General features: G+C 39.6%; 1 protein-coding gene across 6 annotated transcripts in view; it reads left to right on the top strand.

Annotated features, from left to right (window-relative positions):
- The first annotated feature begins 1,678 nt into the window (after positions 1-1,678).
- Positions 1,679-11,153, top strand: part of LOC142827259 (uncharacterized) — a 46,704-nt gene continuing 37,229 nt past the window's right edge. For 2 of the 6 annotated variants that reach the window (XM_089776515.1, XM_089776512.1), the window contains exon 1: positions 1,679-1,757. Coding sequence is in view for 1 of the 6 variants with exons in the window: in XM_089776513.1 (XP_089632639.1) it covers positions 1,714-1,757 (44 nt within the window). In the remaining 5 variants the exon portion in view is untranslated. Of the gene's footprint in view, positions 1,758-5,789; positions 6,495-11,153 lie in introns of those variants that run through there. The other 4 variants (XM_089776513.1, XR_016348925.1, XM_089776511.1 and 1 more) reach the window with 4 other exon arrangements.

The following is an 11,153-nucleotide window of genomic DNA, read 5'->3' as shown; positions in this document are numbered from 1 at the left end:
CTTTTTCTCCAGAGTATACCAAGCAGACATGAATTTACACTGTAAAGCTCAGTTCATCTTGTCCAAGATGATCTAATTCCTTTAGAGTTGAGCTGTCTGACAGTTCTGTTTTACATCCCAGAGAATGTCTCCTGTACAAAACACAGATAACAGCTTCATAACATTTAAACAGCGTTTTCTCCATCTGCTTGGTAAACTTAAACACAACCCTGTCTGGTGCAAAGGGAACCAAATATAGAACTTTTTAGTTCTCTCTCTCTCACTCACACACACTCAGAGGCATAGTCCCAGAGCTGATGAATCCATACTGCTGAAAGCCACGTGTAGATGGAATTGAAAAGAAAACACATAATTCTAATATTATTCTGCAAAAATTAAACAAATAGAGTGGTGGTTTTTTGCTTGTTCTGTATAGCTTTTCTTAGAATTAATTGATTTCAAAGGATTTTCCCCTTGACTCTTAGACATTTCGACTTTGTTGGTGGAGATTAAGACGTGTGTGTGATGTAATATTCTATATGCTTTACAAAAATATGCTTATTATATGAATATGTCATTATTGAGCTTTGCTTTTTGCAAGATGGCTCATGTATTATTTATTGGAAAGGTTGTAATTTACTGAATATGATTATCCCAATTGAATGTATATATCATCTTTGTAGATGAAGTTGGAAATATTGACCTGTGTTTCTGTAATTTCATATTTGCTGCTTTTGTGCCCAGCCACAGTTTACCCTTCAGGAACAAGAATGAAAGAAGCCACTATACTAATAGCCTATCAGCAAAAGACAATGAACTGTGAAGAAGCTTGACTCTCTTGGGAATATGTGGGTCAGCCTGTGAGAAAATGGCTACAGCGACATATGACCATGTCACCTGATGCTGGAACCCATCTTGATTTCTGTACTTTTACATGAGAAGCTGAGAGGACGTCAAACTATGAAACAAAGGGCTCCCACCTTATGGAAATCCTATATAAAGGTGGGGAGTGAGATAATCCTGGTCCTCAGTTCTCCCTGGCTATTCCACCCAAAATGACTGCTGGAAACAACTGAACTGGAGGAAGGAACTGGGCCCAGGCTGGGAGGGTATCTGGCCTATAAAGAAGATTATTAGAATCAGATTTAGGGTGAGATATTAAGGGTAATTAGTTTCTTTACTCGACTAAGCTTAACTTGCTTGTTTATTTTGCCGAATCACCTACTTGGTTCTGTCTGCCACCTCTTAAATCCTATCTTTTTATACCGAAAAAAAATAGCTTTGTTTAGTAATGAACCCAATGAAAGTAAATACTACCCGGGGAAACAAGGAGCCTGTGCATATCTCTATTTAAATTGAGAAAAAGGGCAAATTTCACAAGCTTGCATTGTAGAGATCTCTGCATAGCATAAAATGGGTTTATGCAGGGTTCAGCTCTCAGAGGGGCTGTGTAATTGAGTTCTGGGAAAAGGACTCTCACTGAACTTTCATGCTGTGCCTGCAGCCTTGAGGGTATTGCCTTGTCCCTGTACTGAAGCAAGCTGGAGGACTGAGCAAGACTGGGTGTCACAACCATGAGGGCTGGCCAGCAGCCCAGTGGCTAAGGGGTAAACCTAGCCAGGTATCTAGTCGGCCAATAACAATGCAGATAGGGATTTCAAACTGGGACAAAGACATTTTTAATTTTCCCCACCTTCGTCTGAGTCAGAGCAGTTTTTTCCAAGTAACAGGGAGATGGAAAAGCCTGTCTCTCTCCAAGAAAAGCCTTCTCACAATGTGTAAGTAGGACAAAGTTTAGTTAGCCCATCAGGTTTGCTTTGTTTTCTGGTTTGGGGATTTGGAACTGATGTCTGTGCTATTAAAAGTGTTTTTTCTCTCTTTTGTAACTAAGTTTTGAGCCCATTGGTGAGGGGTCCCCCATAAGTATATCAATTGGTGGCTCTTGCCATCTAGCCACCTTAACTATGCTTGCAATGGTAGTACGGTTTTAATAATAAAAGTTTGTTTTCTTTTTCTAATTAACCTGGTATTGGTTCATTTCCGTGTCCTGGAAAATCTGTCTGGGTATCTTCATGCCTCTGACTAGGAGGCAACTACTACAGACTGCAGCTTGCTGTTTTCTCTTTTCTTTTTCAAGCTCTTTGGGGGAAAAGAGCTTGAGGTATTCCTGAGGTTTTAGGGAGGAAGTTTCCAAAGTGATCTCTTCCTTGGTTTTCTTGGATTACTTGGGTGGCGGCAGTGGTTTTTGTATTCTCCAAAGTCCAGGTGTTAGGATTTTGGTGGAGTTTTTTGTACCAAAGACTATAGAGATCATTGCTGCCCCCCACTTCTGCATTTTTCATGTCAGAGTAGGGTTACAGGGCACTCACTGTCATGGGAAGCAGGATCAGTGGTATCTTAGCACATCAGGTGATGGTCCCAAGGGAGTCTTGACCTGCCACACTGTGTTTTCCACCTTGTAACAAGGCCTTCTTGGTTCTGTTTATATTTCAGTCAACAAATGACACAGAGACCATTTTGCTGGCCCAACGTTCTGTGCAGTCCCACCCCTTTCATAGCATATATAGCACCATTACTAAGCAGAAAAGAGCTCTGCTTCCTGTGCCTCCCTTGTGGGCTCTGGCTAATGACTTAAGTAGCCTTTTTGTCCTGCCCCATCCACAAATTAGACATAATCTTGCCTAGTCAGCTCCAATCTGCTTTGCCTTATTGAAACTGCCAGAGTGCTGACTCAGGCTTTCATATTTGACACGTGGTCACACTCCTCTATTTGTGCATATATTGGATAGCACCATTGTGTCACTTTGGGGTTCAAGGGCAAATGATGAGATAAACCCTAACTGGTCTGTATTGACCCTCAAAGCATCACAAACAGACCTGGGAAACAACTGGAAATAGTCTTCGTTACTTAGGATGTTGAAAATATTAGGCTGCAAATTGACAAACGGTGGTATTTTGGAATGGATGTGTTAAAAGAAGCCTGGTGTAATCCTTACTAGAGATGTATCTGAGCCACAAAGTTCAGATACATCTCTCAAATGCAACCTCAAGTTCAATGGTGTTAGGATCCATGGTTTTGAATTAACTCATCAGTGCCAGCTGCAAAGTTTGTATCTTCATCTGCAGCTAGATTAATTCAGACTGAAAACAAGGTATAAAATTTTACCAATTACAATAGTTAACCACTGGAACAATTTACCAAAAGTCAATTTACCAAGTGTTGTGGTGGATTCTCCATCACAGGCAATTTTAAAAACAAGATGAGATTTTTTTTTTAAAGATCTGCTCTAGGAATTATTTTGGGGGAAGGTCTGTGGCCTATGTTGTACAAGTGGTCAGACACAATAATAATAGTCCTTTCCAGCTTTGAAATCTGATCTACAAAGCTGCGGTTAGATCTCAAGGAGCTTCCAAATGGCTTTGCAGATCAATTCAGGAAGGATATTTTATGTATTTCAAATGGTGTAGAGGAAAGAAGAGTCAAGATTGATGAATGAGGGAGAAACAGAAACCTTCAGTCTTCAATATTGTCCATCAAGATCCTCGGCCAACATTAAAGTCACTTAGATGAAAAACAAGGATTTAATTCTGCTTTTTCCATTCTATGTTCTGTCCAATGGCTTCTCTCTTTTAATCACTCTTCAGTTATGTCTTCCTTAAAAACCGTGCAGTAGCACAGTTGCAACTGAGCCACTGTAGTGATTCAGCATAAACACATTCCTAAAGGGAAAAAATTCCTCCAACAGCATAGATAATCAGCTAGGTCAACAACAGACCTAGCACCGTCTATACCAAAAGGTAGGACATATAACTATACTGAATAGAGGTGTGGTTTTTTCACACCCCTGAGCAACGTACCTGGGTAGACCTAATATTTTTGTGTAAACCTGGCCTTATTCAGTGTCATGTTTTTCAACAATATCCTTCCAGTGTCTCTGGGTATGTCTACATTACAGAGTTTTGTTGGAAAAATGGCCGTTTTCCCAACAAAACCTGAGTAACGACCACACCGCAATCACGTCCTTCCAAAAGTCAATCGAAAGAACAGAAGTGATCTTTTGGAAAAAGGTGTGTGTGGACGGGGAAGAGGTAGTTCCTTCGAAAGAAGAGGAAAGAGGAAAAAGCACAGGTGCCCTGGTGGCCACTCTGTCCATAGTAATCACAGCTTACATGTGAGATAGCATCCACACTGAATGGATGCTATCTTTCGATAAAGCAGATTGCCTTTTCGATGCACTTTTGCATTGTGGATGCTTTCTTTTAGAAAAAGGTTTTTTTGGAAGATCTCTTCTGAAAAATGGTTCTTACAAAAGAAGTCTGCAATCTAGACATAGCCTCAGATACTTGAAGATATACACATGTGCTTCCACTTATAGAGGAGTCCTGCCCATGTTCACAAGGCCAGAATTTGCCCCTTCCATGTAGGAGGTAATAAATTCAAGATGGCTCTTTAGAATCAGGTATATTTTCAGCAACGGATGTCGGAAATATAGCTGTATACCTTTTATTTACGTTCATGGGAGACATCTAGTTTAATCCTTATGCTGGTACTTCCACAAAGAGTTCTTGTTTAGGTGTATTGTCCCACTGAGGTTAATATTTGCAGAATGGAATCCTATAATTATACTATTAAGTGATTAAGTCTGAGAAGTGAGTCTTTCCAACACTGGTTCAAACTGAACTGAAAGAAATTAAACTTGGTTCATGCTTTCTCACAGGCTAGTATAGTACTTTTGTTCTCTAGTTGTGCAACGTATTTTCACACACAATGGAAAAACATTGCTTTTTATTTCCTTCTTAGTTTTGCTATAAGACGTATGTGTAAAAAAAAAAAAAAAAGAGTGGAAGTGAAAGCTATTTAAATTAAATGTAGAATTTGCACAGTTTAGATCAAACACTACATTTTTTTAAAGCTTAAAACAACAACAAAACACACCTAAAAAGTGTCAAGAACTAAGCTCTTCCTTTGGTCTCATTCCTGCACTAATGACCTGACATACTTTTCATTTTCTTTAGTCACATGAGAAAGCATATGAAGACTCATGAGAGCTCAGGCATGTGAATGAATGGCTACCTTAACAGAACTCATAAGTCTGAGCCCAGAAGAGAGATTTACAACTAAATTCTACCAATAGAAGCAGGAAGATGCAGCTGAAGGATTTACATAGATGAGAAAAGGGACATAACAGTCCTATCTGTCCCTTATAAGAATTACTCAGTATTCTATATTAAGGGTCCAACACGTAGAAGATGTCAGTAATATTACTACAGTTATGAAACAGTATAGGTGACTATATTTCTATTATAGCATAGGATGATCAAAGGGAAGTGTCATGCCCTGAATATAACCTTTTGTTATGTAGACATTTAAATCCCCTACAACACTGAAGCAGAATTTCCAACCAGAAAGTGTCATTTGAACTGCCTGACTTCCATTGACTCCAATGGGAATTTGTCAGCTAAAACTCAGCCTGCTGCTTTCAAAATGTGCCAGTGAAATCCTCACCAGGGTAAATTCAGCCTTGTTATTAACAAACCCACTGCCATTTTGGCTCATTTATTTTAATAGCAAGTTTGCCTAACAATTGTAGTGTTTACCAATAGAATATTTAGCATGACATTAGAATGCATTCAGCTTTGTATTTGAATAAGGAGGGCTAGTTGCTCCTCTGAAGTGTCATACAGCAAACCTCCAGAGCCAGGCCCAGGCAGCCTAAATATATATGCTAGTTTAAAAAAAAAAAGATCTTTATTCTTTACTTTTTCATAGGGCTTTTACCTTTCCCAGACACCACAAAAAAAGCTATCATAAAAAACAATCTCAAGGGAAGAAGAAAGGCTGTGAGCATACTTTTGATGAATAGTTAATATATCAAGTGCTGGCAGGCAAGCTCTTTTTCACTCTTAAATTTCAGATTTTTTTCCCTCCTATTTTGACTCAGCTCCTTTAATAAATATTAACAAATTTTAGCCACTGGCAAGGCTAATAGGAAAAAAATGTTTTGCATCTCCCAATGACTGTTTTGCTGGAACTGATAACCCCTCAAAGTCCAATTAAGCAAACTGTAGACATATGATAAATAACTGGGGAGACTGAAAAACTGTATGAAAGAAAATGTTAGAAAAAGAGCAATAGTTGTTTTTCTGTCACGGAAATTAAATATCTTCCTAATTCTTCCCTGGAAAAAGGTTAAACATACTGGCAAGAGCCCTAAAAGAGACTAGCAGGAAATCAGTCTTATGCATTCTAAAATCCTATTATGAAAGAGATGAAAAAAATGCTATTGATAAAGTTTTTTTCTGGGAACCTTTTGGCATCTTTTCCATGGTGCGTCATTTCCACTCATCCATTTGAAAAATAACACAGTGTTCCAACTTGCTTTGCATGTCTGAAATGAAGTAGTCCATGGGACAGTGATGTTAAAAAAAAAAAAAAAAAAGTCAACTCCATTCCTTGTTACTTCTCACATCCCTCCGGAGAAGGTGCACAGACAGCATTACTTCCTGAGTTAAAGGTACTGTTTCACTGCTCTTCATACTTACAAAGAAACCTGCTCCTATCTTATCATAATACTTATCATTTCTTGATTGTAATATTTCTGAAGAGTTCAATCAGCTGTTTCATGGATTTATTAGTATTCAGTCTTACTATTTCACAGAATGAAGTCTGGCACACAAAGTATAAAGCAGGAGACTTTTTTATTAATATTATTAAATCTGGCTGACATTTATTGGGCCATTTTTCAGTTCTATGAGAGAAAAAACACCCAACAAGGGAAGTAGTTTTGTTATTACAGATTGTTTTTGCTGTCCTAGAACCAAAACTCATTGTATGCAATGAGCCCATATTGTGGGTTTTGGATATAAAAAGCTTGTAATAGCTAAGATAATGGGTCAGATTCAGAGATGATCTGTAATGTGGTTCAAGTTTCACATCCAAGACTTATTAAAATCAATGGCAGAGTCCCCAGCGCTTTCCATGGGAGCAGGATTTAAGACCCAGATTGGGCAACTTTCATGCATAAGGTCAGGGAGCAGGAATTCAGATGAAAAACAAAGTGGGGGAAGCAAAAACTACTTCCATTTACATGTTCTTACACTTTTTTTCCATGTGAAAGATGCCTATAGAATTGAATGAGAGAAAACCAAAGGTTTACATATATTTTAGATTCTAGAGGCATCAAAATCTAGAGAATGTTACAGAAAAAAAAGCATAATTGTCTATAGAACATTTAAGCCAACCTACCGAATGCAAAAGATAATTGTAACCCACAATAGGATTCTATAGGTTGGCTTAAAATAATAAAAAATAAATACTGTTTTCTATTAGGTTCTGTCGGACTTTTCCATAATGGCTGTTGTTTGAGTCTCTGAATGTGGCTCTCGATTTTACAAGTGGTTCACAACCTTCCATTGAGATTTTCATTACTTTTTCGATTGGGTAAACTCTAAAGAAAGGCACTGTTGATATGTTTATAATGGATACCAACATTATCCATTTAAATGAGACATGCCCAAAACTATCAGAAGAAAATTAATAAAGCTAGTTATCTCTGATCATGGCCACTGCCAAACCAACGCTGTTCCAATCATCATAGTACAGAGTACAATGCAATGAGGCCTGAATTTTCTTGAGTGTCTGTGTACTACAATACCAAATATTTCACTAAAAAGAAACAGTTGGGATTTCCCAAAGGTGATGGCAGCAGCAAATTATGCTGCCATTCTGAGTTAAGAAGAATGGCCTGGCTACAACTTCTCTGCTGACTCAGATCAGAAATCAGGTATCTAATGAAGGTAACGGACACAGGAGCTGTCTTTGTTAGTCCTCTAGTAAACATGTATAACATAGTTCTCCACATATTGTTCACCTTAGAAGTACCCTGCCAAGTTAAAATATGAAACCAATCTACTGTGACATGATAGAGATAATCTATTCTACACCTTGGATCAGCTCTTTGACCTGGGTGCACAGGAGATATAAACTACATGATATTAAATAGCAAAGAATTAGTGTCAAAAAAGGTCAGCAAGAGGAAATTAGATACTTTCCTGCAATTAATCATTATGTGCAAAGTTGGAGATTTCTGAAGTTGAACATGATTTAAATTGATACAGCTCCGCTGGAATTACAGAAATTTATGTCAAGTGGAAACAGTGGACCAAGAACTTTTTAGTTTCCTTATTTTAGTAGAAGTGTACAGTGTGGTTGGGAGACTATGATCACATGCTGTAGCCCAGATTCTGATGAAAGCTAATCCAGCATAAATATGAAGCAGCATTTTCTTTAAGGGAGAAGGGTAAAAGACTCATATATCCTACTTGTGACCCTGTGCTGTTTAGATTACTTGGGAGCTGTTTACATACCCCTGTAAACCTCTGTAACAGTTGCTTCCACACTGCACCTCCTCCCCTCCAATGTAACACATAGCTGGGAACATACTACAATCCCAGGTGCAGGCATTAAAGGTGACTGGTCTGCAACATTAAAGAGTAAATAAAAACATAGAACTGTTATAAACGGTCTTTATTAATCAGGAAATAATGCACTGAAACACTTCAAAGCACCTTCGATAGCTGGTAAAGGAAATGCTGGCAAAGGATTTCATCCTTCAAATGTGTGTAGGTCCAGGGATCATAATCAAAGTTGAGAGAGGGGGTGGAGTACATGGGAAAACGAGGACTTGCAAAGGGAAAAGGAATGTGAGGGCCTACAGGGCAGTTGCTGGACACAGAAGTTTGAATCTGCTGTGGGGAAGGAGGATCCTGTGTTGGTTCACTGTGCAGTTTCACTAAGCACTTCAGGATCTCAGTCTGTTCCTGTTACCCTGGTTGTTCTATGGCCTGCCTGTAAAGGCCTGATTGTCCTTGTAATTCCTTAACTCCCTTTCGAGGGTTGTTCCTGTTATCTGCAGTTTCTCACTGACTGATTTAGCACTTTGTGAACTAAAGCCTCCCTGTTTTCCAAGGACATGTCCTTATCTGTTGCAGCTTATCTGACGTAGTGCACATAGGGGCTGGCAAAGTCTCTGTTCGGCAAAGTGCACAAAAAGGAGTCTGAACATCGAGTCCTCTACTGTAACATTTCACCGACAAACACTTTTTTCAACATTTCCACTCACTTCCCACTGATTTTGCAAAGAACACCTCTCAGCAAGCACTTTAATCATTCAACATATTCAGAAATGATCTGAAGAAAGGGAAAAACAGTGAGGGGGTACAACTCTGCAGATGATACAAAACTGCTCAAGATAGTTAAGTCCAAAGCAGACTGTGAAGAGCTTCCAAAAGATCTCACAAATCTAGGCGACTGGGCAACCAATGGTTTTTAATGTTGATAAATGCAAAGTAATGCATACTGGAAAACATAATTCCAACTATACATATAAAATGACTGGAACTAAATAAGCTCAAGCTTAGATCAGAGGTTTTCAAACTACGGGTTTTGACCCTGGATTTTGACCCTGGGTCATGGAATGTCAGGCACTGTGTCTCATTGCTGCAGAGTGATCAGGTGACCAGTGGGGGTGCTGAGGCTACCTCTGCCTGTCCTGACACAGCAGACTACGCTGCACCCCAGAAGTAGCTGCCAACAGGCCTGGCTCCTAAGTAGGACGGGGGGGGGGGAGGGGGAGAGGAAGGGGGAAGGAGAGTGCACAGGGCTCTTCACACTGCCCCTGCTGTGAGCACTAGTTCCACACTCCTATTGGCTGGGAACTTGCTTTTGGCTACTTCTGGGGCACAGCATGAATTGCAGTGCCAGGAGAGACAGGAAGCCTTCCTTAGAATCCCCACTTCACCACTGACTGGCAACTGTTAAAGGTAAACCCTCCTGCCACAGTTCCCCCCACACACACACCCGTAAAGCTCCCATACTCAGCCCCCATCCTGGAGCCCACACACTAGTCAAATTATGTTGGGTAGCAGGCATCAACAATTTTCTTCAACTGGGTTATGAGGAAAAAAATGTTTTTGAAAACCACTGTCTTAGACCACTCAAGAGAGAGATCTTGGAAGTCATTTGATTGTTCTCTGAAAACATCCAATCAATGGGCAGCAGCAGTGAAAAAAGGAAACAAAGTGTTAGGAATCATTAAGAAAAAGGATAGAGAATAAGACAGAGAATATCTTATTGCCTCTATGTAAATGGATGGTAGGCCCTCATCTTGAATACAGTAGTAGTTGCCTCATCTCAAGAAAGGTATCTTGGAATTGGAAAAGAGAAAGGCAACACAAATCATTAGGGCTGTGTCCAGACTCAGGGTTTTTTTTGGGAAAAGTAGCCTTTTTCCGAAAAAACTTCACCTGCGTTCTTTCGAAATTAAATCGAAAGAACGCGGCTTTTCTTTCGACGGCGGTAAACCTCATTTCACGAGGAAGAAAGCCTTCTTTCGAAAGTGCTTCTTTCGAAAGAAGGCGTTCTTGAATGTAAATAGGGCTTCTTCGAAAGAGAGCATCCAGACTCACTGGGTGCTTTCTTTCGAAAAAGCGGCTTGCTCTTTCGAAAGTTCCACGTGCAGTCTAGACGCTCTCTTTCGAAAGAGGCTCTTTCGAAAGTATCTTTCGAAAGAGCCTCTTTCGAAAGAGGCTTGCAGTCTAGACATAGCCTAGGGGTATGGAACGGCTGCCATATAAGGAGAGATTATTAAAACTGGGACTTTTTTCACCTTGGAAAAGAGACTACTAAGGGGGGATATGATAAGAGATCTGTAAATCATGACAGGTGTGGAAAAAGTAAACAAAAATGTATTTACTCATTCCCATAACACAAGTAAGGGTCACCAAATTAAGTTAATAGGTAGCAGGTTTAAAATTAACAAAAGGAAGTACTTCTTCACACAGTGCAGAGTCAATCTATGGAAATTCCTGCCAGAGGATATTGTGTAGGTTAGGACTACAACACAGTTAAAAAAAAAAAGCAAAATAAATTAATGGAGAATAGGTCTATCTGTTAGCCAGGATAGACAGGAATGGTGTCCCTAGCCTCTGTTTGTCAGAAACCGGGAATGGGCAACTTGATGATTACCTGTTCTGGTGCATCTGGCATTGGCCAAAGTCAAAGGACAGGATACTGGGCAAGATGGATCTTTGGCATGACCTTCACTTATCGTAAGTAGTGATGGGATGGCGGTGGCTGGAAGTCGTGCATATAGACAAAAGAAAAACCAGTCGGG

This window comes from Pelodiscus sinensis, chromosome 2, assembly GCF_052426305.1.
Source record: "Pelodiscus sinensis isolate ZL-2025 chromosome 2, ASM5242630v1, whole genome shotgun sequence".
Classification (NCBI taxonomy): domain Eukaryota; kingdom Metazoa; phylum Chordata; order Testudines; family Trionychidae; genus Pelodiscus; species Pelodiscus sinensis.
Note: the sequence above shows the minus strand (reverse complement) of the source record. Positions and strands in the feature narration are given on the sequence as shown.